Source organism: Osmerus eperlanus, chromosome 18 (assembly GCF_963692335.1).
Source record: "Osmerus eperlanus chromosome 18, fOsmEpe2.1, whole genome shotgun sequence".
NCBI classification, from domain to species: Eukaryota; Metazoa; Chordata; class Actinopteri; order Osmeriformes; family Osmeridae; genus Osmerus; species Osmerus eperlanus.
Window position 1 is genome coordinate 5,557,269 of NC_085035.1, and position 27,529 is coordinate 5,584,797.

At 47.5% G+C, this 27,529-nt stretch overlaps 1 protein-coding gene across 1 annotated transcript in view; it reads left to right on the plus strand.

Moving 5' to 3' along the window:
* dcc (DCC netrin 1 receptor) overlaps positions 1-27,529 on the plus strand; it is a 132,568-nt gene that overhangs the window by 86,435 nt on the left and 18,604 nt on the right. The window contains exons 8-21 of the mRNA XM_062484829.1: positions 704-860; positions 1,672-1,826; positions 2,171-2,319; positions 3,724-3,862; positions 6,681-6,730; positions 14,006-14,147; positions 15,086-15,196; positions 16,069-16,263; positions 18,372-18,467; positions 20,509-20,747; positions 21,027-21,165; positions 22,157-22,264; positions 23,251-23,445; positions 24,572-24,604. Of these exons, the coding sequence (XP_062340813.1) occupies positions 704-860; positions 1,672-1,826; positions 2,171-2,319; positions 3,724-3,862; positions 6,681-6,730; positions 14,006-14,147; positions 15,086-15,196; positions 16,069-16,263; positions 18,372-18,467; positions 20,509-20,747; positions 21,027-21,165; positions 22,157-22,264; positions 23,251-23,445; positions 24,572-24,604 (1,908 nt within the window). The remainder of the gene's footprint in view (positions 1-703; positions 861-1,671; positions 1,827-2,170; positions 2,320-3,723; positions 3,863-6,680; positions 6,731-14,005; positions 14,148-15,085; positions 15,197-16,068; positions 16,264-18,371; positions 18,468-20,508; positions 20,748-21,026; positions 21,166-22,156; positions 22,265-23,250; positions 23,446-24,571; positions 24,605-27,529) is intronic.

Here is a 27,529-nt window from a genome sequence, read left to right on the forward strand (position 1 = left end):
GACATGCCCAGGGCATACCCTACAGGCCATCCATACATTAAAGTCACCCACATACTGTCCATATCGTCATCTCACTGCCCCTCTGTGAATATCTCCCTTGCCCCCACACACGACATGACAATTCTACTGCTGCAATAACCTTTGATTGAGAAAAAGAAAAATAATGTGTCACGTTCTTGTCTGTGATCTTCTTTATCACTCTTCTTCTTTCTTCCTGGTCTTTTTGTTTCCTTATCTTCTCATTCCATTGGTCATGCTCCTCTTGTTTTTGTTCGACCCTCCCCCCGTTCTCCCTCCCTCCCCGTCCCTCCTTTTCCCTCCCTCCCCCCCTTCTTCCCTCCCTCCCTCCTTTTCCCTCCCTCCCCCCCTTCTTCCCTCCCTCCCTCCGTCCCTCCCTCCCCCCCTTCTTCCCTCCCTCCCTCCCTCCCCTCCTCCCCCCCTTCTTCCCTCCCTCCCTCCGTCCCTCCCTCCGTCCGTCCGTCCGTCCCTCCCTCCCCCCTTCTTCCCTCCCTCCCTCCGTCCCTCCCTCCGTCCCTCCCTCCCTCCCCCCCTTCTTCCCTCCCTCCCCCCCTCCCCCCCTCCCTCCCTGCCTCCCTCCCCCCCTGAATGACTAACTTAACAGAGGCCACCCCTACGACTGCCCCTCAGGCCCCTAGCCCTGTGCCCCCTACTTCTTTGACTTACTCCTCTCCTCCCCCACCAGTTGTCCCCAGCTCAGGCGCCCTCCCCTCCGCTCCCCGTGACGTGGTCCCTGTCCTAGTGTCCAGCCGTTTTGTCCGCCTCAGCTGGAGCTACCCAGAGGAGACTCGCGGAACCATCCAGACCTACGGCGTCTACTATTCCCAAGAGGGCGTGGACAGGTGGGCTGCCCACACCGACATTCGAAACTGGCGTAGCACTTCGAAGCTAGTCTGTGTCGGAGGTTTATGTGGTTATTTAGACTTCGTCAGCCATGGAGTCTAAAGTGGTGCACGGCCGTTGTTCTTTTTGCCTCTTGAGATCCGTGGGTACAGGTGGCTGAATAAGCAGCACACCACTGTGGGAAGGGTGAACACATGAACAAATAGTTGACACATCGCTGCCACTGGTAGTTTTCCCAGAGGGAACCTTTTCAGACATGCTTTTAAGGCTCGTACTGATGAACCAATTCGGACCTCTTTAAGCCATGTATAGCACCCGCCTTTCTGTCATTCATTCTCAAACCAACCCTTTTAATGCCACAGCAAGAACATATAAATAGGGAGCCCATTTTGCTTTATGGGTGCATCCAGGATTACAGTGAAATCATTTACACAAAATGAACCCCAAACCTACCATCGCTCTACCCTCTAAACTGCACTATCGATGTGCATTGACACATGCCTTAAAACATGCTAGTATTCACAAAGGCAGTGTATGTGGAATCTTCAATATGGTACACACTGTGTTCGTTCTGGGAAACCCCAAATCTAACTCCCTCTAACGTTGGATTGCGTTGTGAAAGCGACAATCACTTAAATAAATTAGGTGTCTTCGATGAAAGTCCTTTCCTGGGCAAAGCCCCGCTTTAGCGGGCGATGGGAGGAGGAGATTCAATCCCACCGGGATTAGGACTCTTTCCTGTGAGGATTACAGGAAGGGATTACACCATGTTGTCTGGATCTGACTCTGTGTTCCACGGCGGCGCTCTAGGGAGAGGTCTGTCAACGTGTCTGAGCCGGAGAGTCTCCACATCACCGTCAGCAACCTGAGGCCCGAGGAGACGTACTCCTTCAGAGTGGTGGCCTACAACGAGAACGGCCCCGGAGAGAGCTCAGCGCCGCTCGAGCTCACCACAGAGGCTGACTGTGAGTACTGTCTGGACCCCCACCACCCGCCGTCTAGCCCTCAGACATTCCGAACAATGCCCAGCACATCCCAAACTGTACTGACTCCGATCACACCCCTGGGACACAGCTTTCAGATGTCTGGAGCTTGTTCTCAGGCCTGTCACACTCAACAGACTGGGCGATCGAATGGGAGACCCTCTGCGATGAATCTATGCACTCATTTCTTCTCTTCCACTTCTTGGGTGCGTATGGCTGTGTGTGTGTGTGTGTGTGTGTGTGTGTGTGTGTGTGTGTGTGTGTGTGTGTGTGTGTGTGTGTGTGTGTGTGTGTGTGTGTGTGTGCGTGCGTGTGTGTGTGTGCAGTGCAGGTCCCGGGGCCTGTAGAGAACTTCCAAGGGGAGGTCATCTCACCCAGCACCATACAAACCTCCTGGGACCCCCCTACCCATGCCAATGGCCCCATCCTGGGCTACAGGCTGCTGTGGACGGAGACCCCCTCCGGGAAGGAGCAGGTCAGTGATTCCACCACCCGCACTCCCACCCCACTGCTAACAGATCTATACCATGAAAAGTCTTGCAAGCAAGAGACAAAAGGCAGATTACATGTATATTTATTCTTTTGTACGTTTTGTTTTTAACCTGTTGATTTGATTGGTCTGTCACAGACCAGTTGTTGACAAAAGAAATACCTTGGTTCAACTGGTGCATATTCTGTCAGTATCTTTCAACTGCCTGTTAGTTTCTACGAGTAATGAAAATCTAAACACTATTTCATATCGAATCACAATTTCATATCAAATCCCATTAAATAACTGGATATGCTGTCGTTGTCGTCTGTTTTCTGAATAAGATGCACTGTCTCCATAACTTTTTTTTTTCTTTACAGCTCTACAGTATAGCTCAAGTTTTAAGATTTTATCTACGTTTTAAACATTTACAGCTTTGGTTTGCTTCAGTTAGACTCGCAGAGCTCATGGAGCTCAGTGTCTTCAGTTTTACAGCACTGATGACAGTACATTCATCTGCTTTTGACACATTCATTTATATTCCCTCTCTTCTCTCTTGATTATGCAACCAGCTTATGAAAGGAAAACAGACCAACCGGAGAACTTAAAAATAGCATATGGAATCAACCGTATCGCCATAAAATAGCATATGTCATCAAAAAGTAACTAGGGGTATCAATTAAAATGCTTTTTAATTCACTTTTCTTTTTGTTGCTTTTGGACTTTAAATAGGCCATGTCGAATTGAAGATAGTTATTAGTATATTCTTATTGGCTACTGTATTTCACATAATTGATTATTAACAGTCTTGGTCTGAAATGTTCAGAGGAGGAAGCCTGTTCACCCTCTCCCATGCTCACAACCAGCCCTGCCTCTTCACCGCCTTGGAAATAAGGCATGTGGGGTCAAATATGCTGGATATATTTAACCTAAGCCTATTGGTTGGCCTCTGCTGAAGCTCACATCAGTGCAATTATGAAACAAGCAATATGTCTTGAGGTAGTGACAGACAAGGACGAACAAAACAGGGAGTCAGGTGGCTGAGTGGTGAGGGAATCGGGCTAGTAATCCGAAGGTTGCCAGTTCGATTCCCGGTCATGCCAACTGACGTTGTGTCCAAGGCACTTCATCCTACTTGGGGGGAATGTCCCTGTACTTACTGTAAGTCGCTCTGGATAAGAGCGTCTGATAAATGACCAAATGTAAAACACTGCCACCCACTAGTCTGTGATCAAAAGAAAGGTCGAAAAGAACTATTTAATGATTAGGCTTTACTGGCGAAATCATGAGTCGTCATTTAGAACTAGTTCCATCAGCTTGACGTGTATACTTCATGAGGTCAGACGCCATGGGAACCAAATTATGTGTTTGTGACTGCGCTGCTCTGAATCATACTGTCTGCCCCTCAAGAGCTTGGAGGTAAACGGACAGAGCTACAAAATGGAGGGACTCAACAAGTTCACCGAGTACACGGTCCGCGTCGTGGCTGTGAATCGCTACGGCCCCGGGGTCGCCACGGAGAACCTCAGAATCACCACGTTGTCTGATGGTAAGTCTGGGGAAGAAGATCAGTTTCACATTGGCTAGCTGGGTCGCTGCAAAGGGTCAAAATAAGGATGTGTTTGCGGTTTATGACCAGTTCTTGTTGATCCATACAGAATACGTACAGGTACATGTCGAATTATTGGTATGACTCTGGAAGGAACGGTTACAAATGATGCTAGAATTTGTTTCTACATTTTGGGGGGGATTCAAAGGCTACTTTTTCTGTGTCCTTTCAAATGCAGTGATTGCTCTGGATAAACAGCCACCCAGTGAAGGAACTTAATCAAGGATTAATGACACAGTTTATTCTTCATTAATAAATGTCTCATTGCATTTGTTACACATGAGCCGTCACCAGTGTATGCTTATTTTCTCCCTAATCAATTTCTCGTGGTGTCACTCAACTCTGACAGCACACATGGCATAATGAAATGGTCTGATTACCTCTCTAGACCCCCCGCCCGTCTTCAAAATCTCGCTCTCTTTCCATCTCAATTCAATTAATCTCTGAGCCAATCCCCTGGGATCGAGGCAGCAGCAGCTCCCGTTCCGATTGGTTGCCCCCCTCCCCAGAACCTACCTTTGACGCTACGTCCCCCCTGCAGTAACCTCTCTCGGCCACAGGAGGAGCTGCTCGGGGGCGGCGTCAGAAGCCCACAAGTGCGACGCTAATACGCTCGCTCTCTAATAAGCTAGCTCCTTGGTGTGTCTCACCTCAGCATGTCCCCTCCACGTTGCTGTCCCCCCCACGTTGCTGTTTGTGTCGCACGCGGTGGGGATTTCAGTGATGTCTCCGACTTGAATCACAGCCGGAGTACCTCTGTTCTCCACGTAAACCAGTGTCACTCACAGGGAACGATCAGAGAGAATATGATTCCCTTTGCTCGTAATCTATAAGAGGAAGCGTCAGGCTCTGGTGGAGTCCCACGTACAGGGTCTATTTCTGTATCCAGTGGGGTGGGCCCGTCCTGATGAACTGTCTCCCGCTAATGTTCCCGCAGCTATTGATTTAGGGGTTAACCTCGGGATTATGTATGGCTGTAATTCTCACGGATTCAAATGAGCCGTTATCAAGGCACCCACAGCTTGGACACTCACAGTACAGCCCCTGATGTTTGGTTATTGACTGTGATTCCGGATGTGTCAGAGGAGCAAAGCTGAAAATGTGTCATGTTTGCTTCCAAAAAGCTGTGTGAAGTGGCAGGAGGCTGCATGTGTTCAGTAGGAAGTATCGCTGTGATCTTTCTAAGTGAGCTTCCCCTCGCCGCTCTCCTGGACTGACATGAGGACAGGGTGTGCTCAGGATGTCACTGTGATGCGTTTGGCACACATCTCTGCCTGCCTTCATTTCTTCCCACAAGTCTCTCTGATAAGCTGTCTAAATACACCCGCCTATGACTAGATTTTAGGCAAGGAAAGGGGCATACATGACACCCCCTATATGGAATCTGTAGCGTCGACATTCATTAGAATTCAACTAGCATCCCGCCGTTTTTATAGGCACATAGTGCATTCTGGTCCAGCGCGCTACTTTCAGTTTGTTACTCATGTGTCACCACGGTCTGCTCCTCTCCTCTATTCCCGTCTCCCCTCCCTATCTCCTTGGCCTCTTCCCCCTCTTCTCACTTCGAGTCCTCCCCTCGTACCTCTCTTGTGTGTTGTCAGTGCTCTCTTCTCACCGAGGTGCCAAGACCAGCCTGGGGGGGGGGGGGGGTTACTCCTCCTCACAGCCCCTAAGACTTACTTATCCGCCATACTGTCTCATCGCATTACTTTCAGTGAGGCTAAGAGGCCGCAGGAATTTATTGTCTGTCAGCTTCCATTAGCGGTGGCTTGCCGAACGTTTCAAATGAGCCGCAAGAGCGGCCTTTTCCATTTCCCTGCTTAATTAAGGCCCCTTGTGCTGGCTAATGAAATTGTGGGCCTCCGCGACTTTCCTCTTTTACTGCTGGCTTCTCCAAGGTAATTAATGACCTTTTCCCCTCCCACACGCCAGTCCACCAGACTGAGCCACACCGCCAGCACTCTCAGTCCGACGGGAAACCCACCATGTCGACAGTACCCCCACCGCCACCTGTGGACGTTCAACACGGCCACAACCGGAATCGAATTAGACAAGTCGTTTAATCTCCTTGACATCATTGCTGCAGCCCGCCCTTTTTTTTCTCCGCGGCAAATAAAATGGGCGAATTGCTGGATTTTTTCGATTCAACCGTTGGGAAGTCCAGACAGGAATTCGCAGGCGCGGTTGCCGGGAGTGCGCGGATACGTCTTGATGTTGGAAAGGTTACCTCGGCGATCTGTCAGTGAGAGGCTTCATGTGAAGGGGTCATTTGCATAGACCTGCGTGACGAAGCAGTTGAGGTGCCCTTGTCACTGATGAAGATGAAGAGGACAAAGAGGCTCTTTTCTTGTCACAACCTCGTTTATTCTCTCAGTAATGTCACAAACCCAGCACGTCACATGACTTCACCCCCCCCACCCCCACCCCACCTGATTACTTTAACCCAATTACCTTTTGTTCTCCTGACTGGGAGTAAATGTATGACAGTTGATCTTCCTAAAGTCTATCTCCAGAAATGTAATTTGACGATAGATTTTTCAGCGGCTGACAGTGTGTTAATCGAGTTAGGCGGGCCTTCATCTGTGTCTCAGTTAGCTCGCGGACCTACTGCAAGCCAGATTGATCGGGTCGCTGTAGTAAGAGGAGGTTCAAAATGTAACCTCGTTTCGTGAATTGCCGATCTGTCGGTGTGGGCCATGCTAATCCGATGTACCGCTCGTGTTTGATTTTGTTTCCTCTTCTGTGTTTCCCTCCGCAGTGCCCAGCGCCCCTCCTCAGAATATCTCCGTGGAAGTGGTCCTCTCAAGAGTAAGTACAGTTACGGCAAATCAATTGTTTCATGTGGAAGACAGAGAGCGCTGTCATTCGGGTCCAGCAGACGCTCCAATGTGGACGCCCCGGGGGGATTAAACATGGAGTCCTTTGCTCCATTCCCTCCAACCCCCCATGAAAAATAACCGCTCCAAAGTCGTGTAAGTGGAATGAGACTCTTCACCTCACCAGACGAGGCCGTGAACGCCTGATTGAACACGTTCCGGAACATCCCGCTGATCTGCCCACCGTCGTGTTTACGCCAGAGCCGGTCGGCTGAGAGGCGGCGGTTCAGTGCAGGTCAGTGGCGCTGGTTCAGCAGTGCTCTCGGAAAAGCCGCCTGTGGTGAAGGACCACCCTTTGGGGGATCCTCCTGAGCGTGGCTTGTTTGGCCCAGTTCTTCTCCCCGCTCTTTGAAGCTGACACACACTGGCAGGGGCATGGACGAAGGATGTGGACACGGGACACTCCCGACTTGTACATATTTTTTACATATTTTTCAGGTAGTCTGATCTTTTATTAACCTGGGCGGTGGTTGACGTTTGGCCCAGGGCTACGTTAGTTCAGGATGGTGTGTGTTTGTGTGTCGTTTTGTGTGTGTGTGTGTGCGTGAGTGCATGTGGTGTACACTGTCTATTGCAATGACAAGGAAACTCTGCAAAGGATTCTGAACCCATCACAATGACAGCATTGGCAGGAAGTCACCATCCTAAAGACACGTCACTCTTCGGGATGTGCGTGGAGATATTAATCCGAGGGAAAGGGCACCTGTGCCTGACCATGTCTATCTCGAAACATGAGCAATTGGAAGGGACCAAGTAATGATGGTAGTGTGTCCATAGATTGTTGGTAAAATGGTCTCTCGGACAGGATTGTCTTCTTAGAAGATGAAGCCCCTCGGATATGGCGAGGTTGTGCCCTCTCGACGGATGACCCCGTAATAGGATGACAGTTGAATCCATCTTAACACCTTGTGTGTGTGCAAAAAAGAAGGGATTAAACCAGATTATCTCTTCATTCTTTTGAGCATCCTCAAATCTGGTCACATTGTAGACCACCAATCTCCCTGATGTTACACAGACATTCGACCATACCAACAGAACATTTTGTGAGAGATTAAAAGGGATGTCTTTAAATAGAAAGTCATTTTTAAGAAGTTTTTTTGGTCAGCCAGAATTAAGAGGTCCTAAAGAGATTACACTTGTAATGTGTGTTCAATTATCTCCAGGGTAAGGTTGGAGAGTCAGGATTTATATGGGGCCTGACTGAGGCATATGAACCTATTATGGGATGTCCTGCAGTGATGGATTGGACTGAGAAGCCCAGACAAGTTGCTCTTAACTTGCCTACTTCCTCTTTGTATAAGCTCTATCTCTGGTTTCCCTCTATTGCAGCAGCAATACGCCTTCTAAGAAAGAGATGGAGCAGCTAAAAAGTAGCTTTAGATTAGTTTTTTTTCCCCCGTTCAGAAATGGAAAGTTATAATTTCTCCTTAAAGGAGTGGAGGGGAGTGTCGGCAGACCGGTAGGCAATGCGGTGCACTTCACTAGGTTAACCTATTTCCATTCCTTAAGAGGCTGTTGTACAGGACGGACCCTGGAATAAGATGTATGTCTTCTCTAAAACTTAATTTAAGGGAGCTCGTGGATAGGCAAGATGGATGAGGACAGGGGCAGCCATTGCTCTGCCGTGTGCTTCGCTCTGGAGCAACTTACAGTATACTTGGAATGTGACTGCTCTCTCTCTCTCTCTTTCTCTCTCGCTCTCTCTCGCTCTCTCTCTCTCTTTCTGTCTCTTTGTTTCTCTTTTTCTCTCTCTCCTTGGCTCATGGGAACTTGCGTCTGTATTTAAAACACGGAATTACCAGAATTAGAGTAATTTTGTTTTACCAGTAATATGATGATGTATGGCTTGAGGTTTAAGTCCACGATTGAAAGTTTAGAAAAAATGTGAGTATAGCAAGTCATTGTTGTGGAGAAATAAATATCAACTTAACATTTGGCCTCTCCATTAGTTAGTACAATATCCTTATTCCTTATTCTTGTTCCGAATAATATACACAGTTGGTATTTGGATATGCAAATGCAAACACTGCAGGAGACTAATTCTGATTGTCTTGCATATCTAGTTAACACATACATGCAGCCATTATTTTAACCTCAGTGCTTGCCTCAGTAATGCATTGGTTGCTGTGATATTGCTTTGAAATTGTTTTTGTGCTGATACATATGTTACTGTAGTTTTACTATGGGGAGCAAAAAATATGAACATGGTGGCATTGTTCTATACATGTGTTCTTATATATACAGTATGTATATAATACTACATATTACTGTATCTTAATACAAATAATTCACCATAGCTGGAGGTCAAATACATTCCGAAGTAAAGATGGATATAATTGTAATGAGCACCAAGTGTTCCACCAACACGTGCATTGCACACACACACACATGCACACACACACACCCACATCCTGCAGCAGCCTGGAAGAACAGGTGATGCATGTGGGATTTAGAAACAAACACACGCTAGCTGTTCAGTATGTGATTGCTTAGCACACCCAGAGGACACAGGCAAACAATCTTCAGATTGGTTTTAGTTTTTTTTTTTGATTCCCCCCCCCTCTCGTGGATCTGTTTACTCACCTGCATCTGTGTGTACATGTGTGTGTCCATCGGTGTGTCTGTGTGCGAGACAGCGTGCGCGTGTACATGTCATGTTTGCGCACGCGTGGCATTGCAACGTAGGAGAGGAAGTCACGAGCCCATCTTTCTGAGTACGTTTGATTTCCGTGAGTGCCTGGCAGTGTAATCAAGGTGCTCCCTCCACCACAACAGTCCTCCTCACTCCATCGCGTTCGTCTCTAGAGGACATTTTTCAGACAAGGACCATTTTTATTCAGGGGAAGTGAGCACTATCAGCCGACCGCTGAAAGGTCCTCATTACAGAGGCTTTTGCTGTTTATATGAGCTGCCAATCTATACACTACACTGATAGCGTGCATCGTAGGAATTGGTGTTTGCTGTCTGGAGCTTCGTAAATTAAACAAAGCTGCGCCTTTCTTCTTCAGTTAGAAAACGAGAGTTCCGGTTCATTAGTTAATATTGGTCCCTCCCATAGGGAACCTCAGGGGAGTTATATGGATGTCGTTTTAGGCTTCTTGTTCTAAAACTGTTGACCACATCCCAAGTCTTTTCCTGGGGCGTATAGCCAAGGAATCACTGAGGAACCTACGCTGAAATGTGTTTTGGAAATACATTGGAAGTACACAAAAACACAAATGAAGGATGGCTATAGGCCGGCCGCAATGAGCAAGAGAAACATCAGCATTTTTCACTGGATAATTAGAATGTCGGTTTCGGCATCATTTCTCTCTGAGGATAGGAGGATGTCGTTAGTGTCTGATATGGCGGCTGTACCGACAGTGACTGATTGACTGCCGTACTCAGGCATATCAACTACCGAAGCATGCAGAGAGAGACTAAAGAGTGTGTCAGATAAACATCCTGTCCAATCAAAACACATATCACGTTAAAGACAAGTTGATGTACTACTTTATACCGCGGAGGTGACACCCAGTACTGTACATTCATATTTAACATGACATTCTGATATCATTATTAATTTTTTCCCCCAACATGTAATAGCACAGTGGCAGGCATAACACATACTGTCCAGTAGTCCGTATGTACAGAACAGTAGACATTGTTACACAAACATCAACAGAACAAGACTATTGATTGAACAAGATGCCAGGATGAGCCCAGTAAAGTACTGGAGACCAAAATAGAACAGATGCATGTTCGCTGTTGTTGCTCTTTGTGATGTTTTATAAGGCTGAGGAGCAAGAACACACATATAAGGACTATTGACTTGATAATCAAAGGCTCCGTCCTGTGAAGTTAGCATAGAACAGAAGACGCGAGAGGAGAATGAGGGATTAAAGTGATGTAACATGGTCGTAGGGGTACGTGCCTATTCTTTTGCTAATAATAGAGGTGCATGAAAGCATGAAAAGAGTTGAGAAAGGGCATACATTTGCCGGGGTGACATTTGTTAGCTTGAGAACGGGAGGAGTTTTCAATCCAGAACCTTCCTGACTTTGAACAGCTTACACGCCGGCGCTACTCCACGCCGAGCCTGCTGGTCAAACAAAGACGCACCGAGAATGGATTGCGTCCCTAACTCTTATTGGCAAACAGTATTGCTTGTTGTTATTGAGCTGCTCCACTTTGATTCCACCTCGCTAACTACGAGGTGCAGAGTGTGTTGTTCCCGATAGAAGTCAGGTGGAGTCGGACTCCTTTTATCTGCACCCTTCGGGGGGTTCGTCGGTCAGCACTGTAACAAAGCGGGCCGTGCAACTAAATACGTCCGCTCTCCGTATAAACAGAGGACCCGCGTCGACCTCACTAGGGGACACAAGGAGGTCCGTGGGGATCGTGGGGATCGGGGGGGCTGTGATTGTCCGTCTCAGGTTGTCTGGCGCGGCTGTCAAGACGGACAGCAGCAGGTGTGCGTCCGAGGTGTGAAGGCTCGCCACTCCCAGCCTTTCACACATCTGTCTGTGTCCATTGTTTCGTTTTCAGCATTTAACCAGAGGCCCAAAGCTAGATTGTTTTAAACCTTAAACAAGATTTAGAACGGAACCCCAGGGCAATTACTGTAGGCCTCGCTGTCTTTGTTTTTGGGTTATGTAGATCCTTTTTTTCCCCTCTACTCATGAATTATTCAGCATTCTTCGATTTGTGTTTGCACTTGGCACTTCCCAATGGTACAACCCTATTTAATATCTAGTCTCTGGACTGTCAAGTTCTCCTTAGAGACAAGAGGAATGAAAGCCGCATTCATTTGAACGTAAATAGAATTGCCAACTCTTTCTTAAATTGTGATCAGATCTCAGATGTTGTTTATTCATATTGCCTGTGCCAAAGCTCCCATTAAAGTATGATAGAAACAACCGTTTAAATCTTAAATGGGGCCATGACTTCATGTAGCCCTGCCGCTTGCAAGGTCAACTGGATTTGAATACAAATACGTATTGGGATGGGATTTACTCCTCAGTACCTACCTGCACCGGTAAGATAAATAAAGTGTGAATACAAACAGCACTAAGGCTCAAATCAAATCAAACTGACAGCAAGGGGAAATAAATCACATTCATTTGAGCAGGTCAGTTAAACCGACTGATTGTTAGAAAGTCGAATGCTGTCAAAAATTGAGACCCCCTGGAAATCTATGGGGAGCTACAATACGTAACAAACGTTCATATTCACATCTTTGGTTCATAGGGTCTATTTTGACTTTGTAGACGTTTTTATTCTAGTTTTGTAACTTCACAGTACAGTGCATAAGAAAATCAACTGAATGGAACGTCTGATCGCTACATGATTTTGAGTACTGCTGGGTTCTGCGTGTCCTTCTCTCAATTATGCTCGTCGTGCAGGCTTTACGCATCGGGTAAATTGCAGAGAGGCGTCTGATTCCAACGGCTTCTTGTGTTCTCACTCTGCACGACTGTGCCAGTATGGGACTGCCTTATATTGTACTCTGCAGATTCCTCCTGGCCTTAGAGGTATAATTTGGGGTATAATAACGACGCCAAAGGACTCTTAAGGCTTCCATCTTAATCGCCACCGTGCCACCCGTCCAAACTCTAGGGTGTCCCAGGGAGCTATGGCTCAGGATCCCTCCACCGGCAATCAAGCCTGTTGTAATCAATTAAGATTATGGGCAAAACGGGGAACAGGTGTCAGTAAATGTTAATGAATTCGTCTGTATCCATTTGGGTGACACCAGTAGAATATTTAACACAGGTTTAACCCAGCAGATGCCTGAATATGATGAGACGCAAACAGGAGGCATCGGAGTGCGATCTGACGTGGCTCGCACGTTTAAAGAAAGTACACAGCGACAGTGTCGTGGGTTCAGGACCAGCGGGGGTCACATAGAGCGCTATGTATGCTATCGCTCTACCGTGTGATAGGCTAACACCTCCAGACGTGGCTGTGTAGACCGACAGAAAGACCGACAGGCTGCTTCTACCCGCGCCCACATCCAGCCCGGCATGTCACGAGCGGAAATGGAACCTGGGTGATGGAGGAGGTGCAGATAAATCAGGTTGGACGCCACGCAATGGCAGCGGTGTCGCGTGCATTTTAATTGGTTTATTTGCATGTTAACAGGCTCCTCTCCCCTATGCAGATGGCATGCCTAGCCCCCACGAGTCAGGCAGGCAGGCAGCTGGCACGAAGCAGGCCCTTTACTGAGTCGATGTGACAGTGGCTAAACGCGCGGTAGCATTCCTGCGTGTCTCGCTCCTTTACCGCCACCAGAGTCCATCACCGTCCTCGCTGCGTACGAGCCTCTCAAAGGTTAATTAATCAGAGCTGGTGTGTCTGGGGGCTAGGGAAGACCAGCGACAATATGATAGGAGTGGGAAGCATTGTTTTGACACATGTGAAGATCCGCAGTTGTTGTTGTTTTATCCTTTTTAGTGACCTTTACACTGTGAAGAGAGCTGTGGTGCGCTGTGTTGATCTCAGATACAAATTAAAAAGACGGTTCTGCATCGGCAGGCCTGAGAGAAACCTTGTTAAATCAATTAGAGTTCCCCGAATCCATGAAATGCCATCATTCTGCATGATTAAAGACATCCATGTAAATTGTGCCTCTCAAATATGATTGAAATTTGAATTCATTTGTTTGTTTTTTTGCATTTGTATTTTTCCCGACCTGCTGCTGTAAAGTAATGTCAACTAGGTGGTCACAGGCAGTAGAGTGTTTCCAAAGATACATAGTTGCATAGCAATGAGAGTTTCCTGTATAACAGCAGGCCAATAAACAATGTACCTGTGAAATCTGTTTCTTTGTGGAGTTGGTAAAATGGGAAGTTAATTTTGAGCATAACACAGAGGCGCATAGCATGCTTAACTACCATTATGGAGCATCCATAATCCCTAATTGGTTTTTGTCAAGTTCAGACCTGTTCCTGAAGATAATGAAACGTTGTTACACTGTAATCTCTTTTCCAGTGTGTAATATAGTTTGGCGGGTTCGATAATCTGGTTGGGGGATCCAAAATGAAACTGAACTCGCCGAACAGAATCAAGCCGCATGCCTGTCTCAGACAATTGCCATTGTGTATCTCCACTCACAGCCCCTTTACACATTGTCTTATTAGAATCAAATCGCTATTGTTTTCCCTTTCCTATTCATATTCTGTATAAATAATTGGCTCTGACTGATGGTGTGTGTTGTGTGTGGCAGAGTATTAAGGTAAGCTGGCAGCCTCCACCACGCAACACCCAGAACGGCTTCATCACTGGATACAAGATCCGTCTACGGAAGACTGGTCGCCGTGGAGACCAGGAAGCCATCGAACCCAACAATTTCTGGTACCTGTTCACAGGTGAGGTGGCCCTCCCATACTGGTTATCTCCCACAATCTCTGTCCTGGTTGGCTCGATTCCGTTTCGCAGCTGGCAAAGCAAACATTTTCAATCACCAGACGGAGAGAGGAAGAACCATGAATAATGCATTGTCTGTTCGATAATACAAGTGAATATGTCATCAGAAGCAAGGGATGTTGTGATGATTACAGGTTCACATTCTGAGCAACGAGACATTGCTTTGTTTACAATTGCATTCATTTTCAATTGAGCACACTGGCTCTCTAAACCATGTCGTTTCTCGAAACGATTCTGCTCGAAAGAGAACGACTGTATGAGAACAATACTGTTTATTCTGTGGGACAGGTTAATTCTACAGACTATGTCTTTGCCCTTGAGGCTTTCCGGAGAAGGGTGGGCTTCCCAACCTAGATAGGTGTTCATTGTACTGCCAGAAGGTATTATTTCAATTTCATTGCTGAATTTGAAAGAATATGATATTCATTTTCATTATTTTTCAGTGATGACTATCTTGATCCCTCCCCAGTCTTAGGGGGATTCATTTCACACAGGCAGGCGTGTGCGTCGTACTAATCCTATCCGTACCTTTGGGAACGTCTAGGCTGGTTGTCGACAATAATAATGCCTTTGTCTTCAAATAGAACCTGGAAATATCTACTGTTATGATGAAATCCCCAAACTAACCTGTTAATATGGAGTTAAATATACAGCTTTATGTATCGCATACTGATATAGGAAAGACACATGGTAGACTGCACTGTATTCACCCTGTACTGTTGGTACTTTGGCCGTGGGACATATTCTGGCCAAGGGTTTATCATGGTGGTGTTTTTCAGTACAGCAACATCCCCAGACCTAACATCTGTTTATATTCTTCTTGTCAAAAAGCCTTTTGGCATCGCTTACACATGTTCTGACCACGTCCTTGTCGCCTCAGGCCTGGAGAAAGGCAGCCAGTACAGCTTCCAGGTGGCAGCCATGACGACCAACGGCACGGGCACGGCCAGCGAGTGGTTCACCGCGGAGACGCCGGAGAACGACCTTGATGGTGAGAGAAAACACATTTCACATGTCCCCTTTCCCTCTGCCCTTCAAGCGCCCCAGTCCCTCCCGCATTCCCCAAAGCCTCCCATTTCAACACGACCATCCGTCTCTATGCGGCCTCTGAATGAGATGCTTAAATATTTATGGTGTGGAGAAACCAAAGGTATTTATATGCAGTTTTTACAGATTGGTGTATCATACTAATAAATGCTTCGCATCCTCTCTCTAGTCTCCCAGGGAAGGCAGTTTGATGTGGTTGGTGCGTGTGTGCGCACGGGCTTGCGTGTGTGTTCTTGTTGGTGTGTTCTTGTGTTTGTTAGAAAGAGTGGGAAAGAGAGGATGAGAGATTGAAAATCAAGGCTCAATGTGAATACTGTATGCACCAGCTGTTTGAGATGACTCCCAGCTTGCTAGTTCAGGGCGATGCTGTATTGGCATGCTGGCAGCCTGGTAGCTCTCTGAGCACATAATGGCTGGTTGTGACGGCACTTTGTGCCAGTTTAAAAGCATTTCACTTGGTTTCATATGAATTATACATGGCATGGCCATCCAGACCGAGATTTGGCAGGGAGGCAATTAGGAAGAAACGTTTCTAAAAGGTAGTACGTCAAGCCAACCGTCAAGATAAGAAAGAAATCCATCCAGCGTATGCATTTTGAAGACGGCACCGGACGCAATGCAATTCTAATGGATTATCACTCAATAGACTTTTGGGAACCCCTATTCCCAGAGGAGAGGGGAAAGAAGCCGCTCTTAGAAGCCATGAACTGTCACTTCTAATTAGAGGTCCTTTCTGGAAGGCCCGATGAAGCCCCCTTAGACATTGGTTCTGCCCAGTAAGCTGAAAGCCTCCCTCTTGTTTTCTGGTGGTTTCAGAGAGTCAAGTTCCCAACCAGCCCAGTTCCCTCCACGTACGACCCCTCCCCAGCAGCATCATCATGAGCTGGACCCCGCCCCTCAACCCCAACATCCTGGTACGGGGCTACATCATTGGCTACGGTGTGGGCAGCCCCTACGCTGAGACTGTCAGGGTGGACAGCAAGCAGCGCTTCTACTCCATTGACAACCTGGGTGAGTTCTCGATCTCTCTCTCTCTCTTTCTCTCTCTCATTGCCCTTCCAGTGAACCTGCATGGCAGCTGGAAGAAAAGATCCGGACAGAAAACAGCTCCCATGGAGTCCGTGTCTATAAAGGTCAAGTTTGGAACCTGCTGCCTGCTTCTCACTGCGATGATGGGTAGTGGGCGGGCGTTTAAAAAAAATCTTTGGTGGTTTTCTGGTGTTAGTCATGGATGAACACTACACGTACTTAACCGTCGTTTTTTTTTCCTTTGCTGTACAACACTCCGGGGTGTGATGTTTGGATAACGTTCTGTACAATTTTACAGACTGAGAGACTGTATAATTAGTAAAGGGCGCAATATAATATCTAGAGGCTTGAAAGGAGGCAAAGAAGACGAATACAATTCTTATAATGAATTAATAAAATGATCATGAACCACACTAACAAATGAACGTTAATATAAATAAACGTTCTTATTATTTTAGCATTGCTCATATCTTTTTCTATGGTTAGCAACTCCAATAATTTATGTTACACAAAGACTGGTTCTTAAAATATTTATTTGTGTTATGTTAATTCTGTAGCATTTTTTAAGCATTTAATTATGATTCATTATTTAAAGGGATGTAATAAGAAAACACTTGAAGTGGAAATTTAATTTAAAAAAAGCATCAACAATTTGCATGAGAAAGGAGACAATAACAAATCTGAGGATTTTAATATGCAACGGAAGTCCCCTCCTAAATTCTATAATGGATACATAATGAGAAATGCAGCTGTTACTCACAACATGTATGTAAACACAATGCGTTATTTATGCTATCATTTATGCCCGTGTTTGTCATATCTCAGCAGAAGCCATGTATGTAACTAACTGACTGGTCAAACAATACAGTTTTCTGTCCACTATCCATGCAGCAAAACATCCGAACAGCTATCTAGTCAGGCATAGTTTCCTTAGCAGGGTGCATGTAACAGGAAAGTGACAGAGATACCGTAGTACGATACTACTTTTTCAGTTTTCCAGAGAACATTGACGTTCTTATCTCCGACGTGCTTATTCTGAAGGATTTATCCTGTTTCTACACCTGCTCTGACAAACCGACTGTGTCCCCATCAATATTTAAAATGGAATCTGAAGCCGGTTGCCATGGTTTCCGTATCGAAGGTCCTGTAGTTAAGGAGAGCCTTAAATCAAGAAGGTTCCTTCCGTTGTTCCGTGAGGGAATTTGATTTAGACCGACAGAAACCTCTGGAAGGTCCCGTCCATCAATACGCCAATCAATTTAGCTTAGTGTTATAGGAAGTTCCCCCTCTCTCTCTCTCTCTCTCTCTCTCTCTCTCTCTCTCTCTCTCTTTCTCTCTCTCTCTCTCTCTCTCTCTCTCTCTCTCTCTCTCTCTCTCTCTCTCTCTCTCTCTCAAGGCTGTGCATCCTCTGGGGCGCAATGCTTATTGACGAGGCTTAAGTAATAAGAGAGACAGTAGGATCCTCCATGGTGCTGTCAACCTACTGACCGTCTTACACATAGAAACACCTCAGTAGTACACGTAGGTATATTGTGTGCAATACACATAGGACCAGCTGTGATGCAAAATGACGGCCCCTACGTATTGATATGACCATAGCCATTCCGTAATCGGTCCTATTAGCGATTCTAAGCATTATTTTTAAGTCGCGTCAGTCAAAGACGGCAGTTGAAAACGTTGCCGTGACGACATACAGCTCTGGAAAAAAACGAGAGACCACTGCACTTTTTTTCTCCCTTATTTTACTTTTCAAGTCGAGAAGGACGATTATGAGTGAGGAACAGAACGGTACAATTTCAGAGGCCACCGCAAACGGTAGCCTTCTGTTCCTCCCTCAAAATGGCCAGAGCTGTACCACCACTAAAGTAAAGCTGCCGTGGCGGTTCCTGTGTTGTTTGGCAAACATGCCGAGAGACTGGAAGCAGTTACCTGCAGCCCAGCGCTCGCTTATCCTTTGTTAGCCGTCGAGGAAAAAGTATCTGTCAGGTTTGTCTCGTGGCGTCCCTGCGGGCACACGACTACCGGTGTGGTTCACGGTGCTCTCCGAGGGCCTGCTCTATTAACCTCGAATCTGGATGCTGTTCCCACAGAGCCCAGCTCCCACTATGTCATCTCCCTGAAGGCCTTCAACAACGCCGGGGAAGGGGTGCCACTCTACGAGAGCGCTGTCACAAGGTCCATCACAGGTACGTCGCCCGCCCCCCCCCCCACGTGTTAGAGCTTGAGTCAACGAGGTGGGATTCTGTTCGAGGAGCGCCGCGCACCGAATGTGTACTGGTCTGAGTGCCGATCTGAACCAAGTGAGGCCTTCTTCGATGATCGGGAACTGCCGATTGTTGATCACCGAATATGCTGCTGTGGAAAAGGACAAAGGCGGTGTGTACAAGACTATGAGCTTGACACATCAGCAGGGAGGAAATAGAGAGAGAGACAGAGAGAGAAACAGAGATACATGGTGGGAGAGAGAGAGAGAGAGAGAGAGAGAGAGAGAGAGAGAGAGAGAGAGAGAGAGAGAGAGAGAGAGAGAGAGAGAGAGAGAGAGAAAGAGAGAGAGAGAGATACAGAGAGAGAGAAAGAAAGATAGAAAGAAAACAGAAATAGCAAAAGAGAAACCAGCACAGCTTTGTGTTCTTCTTCCAAGTAATATCACAGCATCTCCACAGCCACCACTGTGCTGCGCACGCTCTTGATGTCACTCACACAGAAAGCCTGCTTTAATAGGCTGGTTTGTTCTTTGGAAATTCACGCAGCTGTGCACTCACATGCCTTTACTATGTGATTTCCACAAAGCTTTGGAAGTTTTCCTTTGACACAACAAAATGCTCTTTTCTTGAGGTACCCCACTGTGTTGGTCACTCCGCACCCCACTTCCACACCGCACAATGCCGTTTCACCGCCCCTACTTGATAGCTCCTTTAGCCCAGAAATCACACACCGCACGCCTCCATGATTAATTGGATGACACAAATGGACTGTGTCCATGCTGGGCTACAACACCGTTTAAATGTTGAATGTCGGGGCGGTACAGTACATGACATTCCCTACAAGGTCACAGGCAGTAACACCAATCCCCTGGAGGGCTAACTACAACCCTCTGACCACCGTCTCTCCTCCCCAATCTCTCAGGAAATCGAGCCTGATGGAGAGCCAGCACCTGCATTGCTGAGACATATTCATCATTTAATGCCGGCCCACATCTTTACGAGCGGCATTCAAACGGCTTGTTAAAGGCATGCCAATAAACACTGCAGGAGAAATATATTCCCATCCCATGCTCTGACTATTTAATCTTGTTGCTGCAATGCTGTGGAGAGAGAGAGAGGGGGGGGATGGATAGCACCTCTCAAAAGCCGCATCTCACCACAAGCCCCTAATTCAACTATGAAAACGTAGATAGCTAAGTTTTCACATTACTGTCAGCCAAACAAGACGTATTGTTGAGTTCTGCAGTTCTGTCTTGGTTCTCGATCGGTATTCTAAAGGGAGGTCCCGAGTTGCATCAACGAGGAGATATCTGGGCTATTATTATGGTTACGAAAGGGCCACGTTCATCTTCTTTTCCTGGCTTGGCGGAGTACGTCTGTTTCTATTCTGTAACATGCATACAGAACATTTCTTCACGTGTCAGTTTGAGACATGTGGTGCTCAGCCTGTCTATCTGTCTCAACCTCCTCTACTGAGAATAGATCTGAAATGGTAAAAAGCTAAACATTTTCCTGGCTATGGGCCTTACATAAACAACCCATTTAGCCACTCTCGAAATCTCTATAAAATAATTAGGTAACAAATAGGATTTACAGTGCAAAATGTTTTTGGAATCATTTGTGAAAGACAGGCACAACTTGCATGTCAGTTATGAAGTGATTTTTCTGTGGCCACTAACAACCTGTTTTCTCTCTTCCTAGGTGTGGATGTAGTAGAAACTGGTAGTCTATACTATCTGCTAGCACCCTTGTTAGACTCACCACCTGCTGTATCTAGAGTAATTACGACTGTCCTCTTACTGCTTGTATTTCCCTTTCTTTCTCTTTGTCACTCTGATCCATCAATTATCCATTTTCCTCTCCTCACTGCAACTCTTCCCTGTCTGTCATGTCTCGATTGCATGGTCCCCTCACGGCCGGCTCGTCTCCACTTGAAAATGTGCTCGATTTTTACTTTCTTATTCATCGTTTGTGGGAATGCGTGTGTGTGCGGGGCATGTTTGTCTGGTTTTTGCGAATCCAGATCCCATCGACCCATCAGACGACGATTTGTTCCATTTGTTTGATAAATATCCCACTCCCATGCCAGATACCTCCACCCCCATGATCCCTCCAGTAGGTGTCCAAGCCGTGGCTCTCACCCCCGACTCCGTGAGGGTCAGCTGGGCCGACAACTCCATGTCCAAGAACCAGAAATCGACGGAGGTGCGCTATTACTCTGTCAAGTGGAAAACCAGCTACTCCACCAGCGGGAAGTTCAAGGTACGATGTTCGGAGGGCGTCGGTTTGTTTTGGCGTCGCGTTTGTGTTGTTGCGTTTGTTGACCTACATTCCCCCTGCTTGATGATTCTCCTGTCACGGCTCAGATGGCGACGGCGAGAACAGCGATGTCCTCGGGCGCCGAGTCACGCAAATAATGCGCTCGCTCGTTAAAAGCCCTTGTTTTGTTGCCCTTGGTTTTGTCCTCCCTTCCCGTGCCCCCTTCTGACGTGACCCTTTTTGACGCTACCTGTTTCGCTTTTTCTTTCCCCCCCGACCTAGTCGGCAGACACCACCGCTCTCAGCCACACTGTCACAGGCCTCAAGCCCAACACCATGTACGAGTTTGCCGTCATGGTGACCAAAGGGCGCAAGTCCAGCACGTGGAGCATGACTGCGCACGCGACGACTTACGAAGCAGGTGAGCACCCCCGGCCAATCGGAGCCTTGGGATGTTTGGCTCCCCCCCCCACCCCTTTTCATCTCCTGCGAGAATTTGTTTGTGTGTGCTTCCCGGTATTCTAATTACAGCCATGAAATCTTGTCGAACGCCTTCGAATCGCTGCATTATTCATTCCGCGGTCTGCATTTCGAATACATTGACATTCAAACGGAGGGGCTTCTTAATCCGCCTAACTGTTTGGGCTCCTTTGACGAAGGGGATTGTTTTGAGAGTTGCAGGTTTTACTCCACGCATGCAAGCGCAGTCCTTCCATGCGACCTCCGACCCTCGTTTCCTAATTACAACAACATGCTAATGGCCAGATCGGCTCGGGGGATCATAGTCAGCGGAGTAATCATCTCTGTTGCCAGCCTTCATTATGAAGAATGTGCTCGTAGTTGGATAAACACTCCCCCATGAACCCCCCCCCCACACACACACACACACACATACACAGGTAATCACTCACAATTAGCCAGCCCACCATAGTTGCCTTCGAGAAATTTGTTTGGATCTGTTCGACTGGTGACTGGTTCGACCGAGAAACACGCAGGAAAACGTGAAATGTATTTGTGAGACAGAAATAAACTGGGTGAGAGACTGGGTTTGATAGAAGAACAAAGGTCTCGCTCATGTGGTTTTTTGAAAATATCTTCATTTCTGTTCTACAATCAACAAGGCAGTGTTTTGTTGTGTTTGATGTTCAATTCCTCTTCACTTTTATATATTTAGTAAAGAGTTCACAGTACATAAAGAATTAATCAAACAAGATGATTTCAGAATCATTTTTTTGGACCATCCGAGACTGAACTTCGAAGGGCTCTTGTCTTAACCGAAACTCCATTGGGCAGTGACTGATAAAGCCGTTACTGTAGTTCTGCGCAAGTTGGATATGTGTGACTTTTGGATATTTCTCCACCAACCTTCCCCCCACCCCCCACCCCACCCCCACCCCACACCTGACTGACAGCACCCAGCTCCGCCCCCAAGGACCTGACGGTGATCAGCCGCGAGGGGCGACCACGGACCATTCTCATCAGCTGGCAGCCCCCCATGGAGGCCAACGGACGCATCACAGGTAACGAGTTCGCTCTTCAAACGATGCGCCTCGGTCGGGAAGCGGTGTATGTTCGCGTCACCGTGGGCTGACCATCGAGACTCCCCCCCCCCCCCCCCCCTTTTGAAAGCCCGTTCTGAAAATGTGGGTGGCCTACAGCTCCCCCATCCCCCCCCCATTCTTTTTCCACCCACTTGTAATCAGCTCCTGTGTGGTCTCGGGACTTGCCTGTCGCTACCCCTCCCCCCCTCTCCCATACGTACCTGTTTCATTGCTCCCCTCCCTCCCCTCTACCCCCTCGGCTCCTGGATGACCCAGGTAGTAAATCTGTCCGGGCTAACGACCGCGCTGACTCCTGCAGTGGTCCTGCGGGTGTGTGCTAGTGCTCCCCGCGGAGCCCTGCGCCTGGATACTGTTACCATCACCACAATCAACCGTGTGGGAACAAAAGTCTATTGGCCCTCTGGGAACCCCAGTCGAAACCCAGACCTCTGTAAACATTGTATTTGCTCGAGGGTCCAAACCTGGGACAAGTCAAGGGCACTGTATCGTTCTAGGATAATACTCTGCTTGTAGTCAACGTATTTTGTTCGGATGGTATACCGCGGGAAGATAGACTGTTGTTTTTATTTATTTATGGGTGCATGTTTTATGTATGTTGTACATTTTCTTTCTCGTTTTGCTGAGGTACTGTGAGGTGGCTTTGTACAAATAAAGAATGTTTTCATCAACTTTCCTTCCAAACGCCGGGATGCCAAAAGTATAATCATAATAAGTGTCAATAGAACTTGTACGGTTGAATCATTGCGCTGTATATTGTTCCTACACCAGGAAATCATTGATCAATACTTAAATGAATGTTTATTACAACCAGGATCTCCATTCTTCCTGCCATATCCTGATCCATGACTCATTCAGTATGTATTGATAGCAAGGAAAAACACAGGAACTCATTTCAACCGCAAGATCGATACCCACCATTGTGATCGTTCCCCTCTCACCCCCAGGCTACATCCTGTATTTCACTCTGGACAAGAACATGCCCATAGATGACTGGGTGATGGAGTCCATAACTGGAGACCGGCTCACCAACCAAGTAATGGACCTCAACCTGGACACCGTCTATTACTTCCGCCTCCAGGCCAAGAACGCCAAGGGCGTGGGCCCCCTTTCGGACCCCATCCAGTTCAGGACCTCCAAAGGTGGGTAGAAATAGCTAGCTTTTCCCCCCTCCTTCATGTTAGGTTCCAAACAGTCTTTTGTCATTCATGCCCTGACTAGATTCCGAGGTTTTAAATCATTTACAAATGCATCTACGATACACACTGTATTCTCACGAGGGGCAGTTTGGATTTGAAAAAGAAGCAACAAGCCCATGTGTTGTCCACAGTGTTCCGGCATGTTCTGTATGTGCTGAAGAATCACCGTGGCAGCCAACTCTGATTCATGGTGAGGGGTCGTGGTTTATGTTCCCCAAGCCTGATGTGCCATTTGTCTTCATGATAGTGGGTCAGGGGAAGCGGTGCCCAATGCTAAACAAGGCCGTAGCCTGGCTAATCCTGCAGGAGCACATTCATTAACGTGCTAGTTGGCATCTGCTGGGTTGAACTGTGAGGCTTTTCCGGATCCTCTGGGTCTTGTTAAGCATCTCTGGTCCTCAGCACGTTTCTGCCGGCCGACTTTGCCTTAATTTCCGATTTCTTCCCATGATATATTAAGATCCCATTATATTGACATATACTACCTGTATATCTGTGTCTAATGTCATCGTAGGTTACAGAGGATTGGAACAGCAGTGGTTAAATATTACGTTAAATGACTTCAAATTGATTGAAGTAATGAGTTCATGAGTTTCATGGTGTTTGTTATTCAGACCTTTAAATAGATTTAAAACGGCAAACAATTTGTTAGCACGGCTTCAGGGCAGAAATGGAAATCGCGGAAGTTTTCTCCCAGTGAATCTCAACTTCAGCGGGAAAGAACAGAACCATTAATCACCAAAGAGTTGCCGGAATCACTCAAGTATTCAGTCTGAATATGAAGTACAGGGATGGTTAATGGTTTAAGAGGGGGAGGTATGCATACTTAGTTCTGCCCTGTTCCTTCTTGGAGCAGTACTGACTCACGGAAAACCTCAGGAGAAGGGAACGGAATGACTGTAAAGACAGGGTCTGGGTGGGGGGGGGGGGGGGGGGGGAGGCTTGTTTGTGATCCTCCCATCTCTCCATATAGCTTATGGGACGAAGTGAAGCCCCACCCCCCGAAATCCATTCTAAGTGGATGACTCCCAGACACTAAAACCTCTCATCCTTCCCCCCCTCCCTCTAGTGGAACATCCGGACAAGATGGCCAACGACCAGGGTAAGTGGGCAAAGTTTGTTACTGTGTCACATTGAGGAGATTCAGTTCCAATGCTGGATCGTTCCGATGCTTCCTGTCCCATCAGTGGGAAATGTTGCCTTTTGTACTGATTCATTCCCATAATTGCTGTGGCTATGGGGACTAAAACAAGGTGTGAGGAAAATAGGCAGGTTTATCCTCATTCCATTCCCTCAAACATCATTCCTGGCAGGCAGGAAAAATAGTCTATCTTAAGGGAGAGGGGAATGAAGGCCAATTATAGCTGTTTTATGAAAAGCCTGAGCTACCATGAAAAAGAAAATTACGATCTTTTGGACATATTTTCTTCTCTCTCTCCACCTCAAACATGGCACAATTATTACATGAAACAGGCCTGTGCCGGAATCTTCCTTCTGCATCTTTTTAGGATTTTTTTTGTTGTTGGCATGAATGGTTGTCCTCTGCAGATTTGCATTCAAAGAATCGGAATTGGAAATAGGTTCCTAAATCAACCCTTTGAATGTTAAGCTATCATATGGGTGTGGGACTAGGAGGAGGGGGTGGAGAAGGAGGGGGGGGGCACCTTTGCTATTTTTAAAGCTAATGGAAGGCGGTGAATGACAAATAGGCCCGCAGTCACTCCTCTGTCTGGTCTCGTCGCTAACACGCTAATGAGAGTTCGTTTGGAGTTCTCGCCGTAATTAGCGGGAGAAGAGGAGAACCACCAATACACTGGCTTTTAATTGACATTTTATGCAAACAACGTGAGGACTTAAGGTCTGGCGGAGAATATATAGGCTGAGATGTGGTGACACTGGTGGTCTGGAGTGCGGGCGAAAGGGGTGGGGGGGGGGGGGGGGAGAACTTGGATCGTTCCAATTAAAATGGGATCCAAGCAAAGTTGACCAAGAAAGTTCATCTGTGGAAGTTTAATGTTACGACATGACGCGTCGTCACCTTTTCATCTCCGTGATCCGCTTGGACGGGCGAGAAAAGAGTACGGGTTCATCGTGTTGCCGACAGTGACAGCGCTGGAACAGTAAGAAATCATTTCAGGACTCACCTCAGTAACCCCCCTCATTCCCTCTCTGTCTCTCCACCCACCCTTGACAAAGAACACCATTTAAGGTTTTTGAAGTTCACACTCAGGGGAGTAAACCCCCCCCCCCAAAAAAATTGAGAAATATGAGATGTTGGGGAGCAGGCATGTGTAAACCTGGAACCTGGAAGGGGCTTCCTGAGTTTCGTGGAAGCCCCCCATCTCCTCCCCCCCCCCCTCCCCTCAAGGGCCCCTGGACCCCTCACGTCCCATAAATCACCTCAAACGGCGCTGGGGGGAGGCTGCTGCGAAACGTCAGGCCGCGGATTGATGGGTTGACGGGCAAAGACCGTTCTCTCCCTCGCCCCCGCCCCCCACAGCCTCTCGGCGTGGGCCTCCTCTTGCCCTGGTGGCCACCGCTGGTTACGGCGAGAGGACTTCCGAGACAAACAGAGGGCCGAGGACTCTTTTGCTCCCGCCGAGACGCACACCGACTCGCATTCAGACGAAACGCGAGCACATCAAAAGCCCGGTGTTTGCTCTTCCCCGCTAACTGCGCGAGGGGATGGGTTAACAGGGGTGGGAAGAGGCGTTGTGGTAAACAACAGGAAGGAGAGGGGGCGGGGGGTGGGGGTTGGGGGGGAGCTCTGACGGAGGCACCTGAGATGGATGGGGAAGCGAGGCCCCAGCAGCTCACTTGATAGGGATGGATAGGTCCTCCCCTTCGCTCACTCGGCCATGCCTCGGCTTCAAACTGAATGTGCTCTCCTCTCCCCCTGGTCACCCTAATGTGGCCCATTTGTCATGGCTCTCCCCTCGCAAACCCGGAACCGACGTCCGCCGGTGGGATGGGAGACATTGGAGCCTTGTGGGTTCCTGCAGGTCCCCACTTTCTGTGGCAGGCCACGGTTCGTAGTTTGAACCCCCCCCCCCCCCCCACCCCCCTAGAGACCTGTCCTGATCTGAGACAGAGACACAGGAGATGAAGAACATTCATCTGTGTATAAATCCACGAGACAAGGTTAGGTTTAGACTTGAAGATGCTACAACTGAGCCGCAAGTGTCCCTCCACTGCGACATTAAGGCAACTCCACGACGTGCTGGATTTCCTGAAATACGAAGACGTTTATTCATTTTTGAGATATTCGACACATGGACATTTGATTTGTTTGTCGTCTTTGGCGGCCATGGGAAACGTTGCAGCACTTTTATAACCGTCAAGGTTTTTTATTTATCTGAACTCGCTGTGTGAAACCCTGGCTTGGTGTTTTATCTGTTCAGTATGCATCTATTGAATAGGGGGCTTTGTTGGACCAGGATCCCTGCCTGACTCATACAGTAACCTCCAGCACACACTGTAAATATACACACACACACACACACAAGTGCATAAAATAAGGTCTGAAGGGAACTCCAGAACCTTCCCCTGCTCTGAGTGCGTTCCGGAGAGATCTCTCCCCATCTTGTTGTGATGCGAGGGCCTGCTTGTTGTTCTCCTTCCTGGTGCTACGCCACGGTACTGAGCTTGGGGCGATCAATTCTTTCTCCGGGCAATAATTGCCTGTTGAGATGTCTGCGGGGAGCACTGTACAGTGTCTGTGTGGCTGTCTGACTGTCTGTATGTCTCTGACTGCCTGTATGTCTCTGTTTGTATGTCTATCTGTCTGTCTGTCTGTCTGACTGACTGTCTGTATGTCTCTGACTGCCTGTATGTCTATCTGTCTGTCTGTCTGACTGTTTGTATGTCTCTGACTGCCTGTATGTCTCTGTCTGTCAGTCTGTCTGTCTGACTGTCTGTATGTCTCTGACTGCCTGTATGTCTATCTGTCTGTCTGTCTGACTGTCTGTATGTCTCTGACTGCCTGTATGTCTCTGTCTGTATGTCTGTCTGTCTGTCTGTCTGTCTG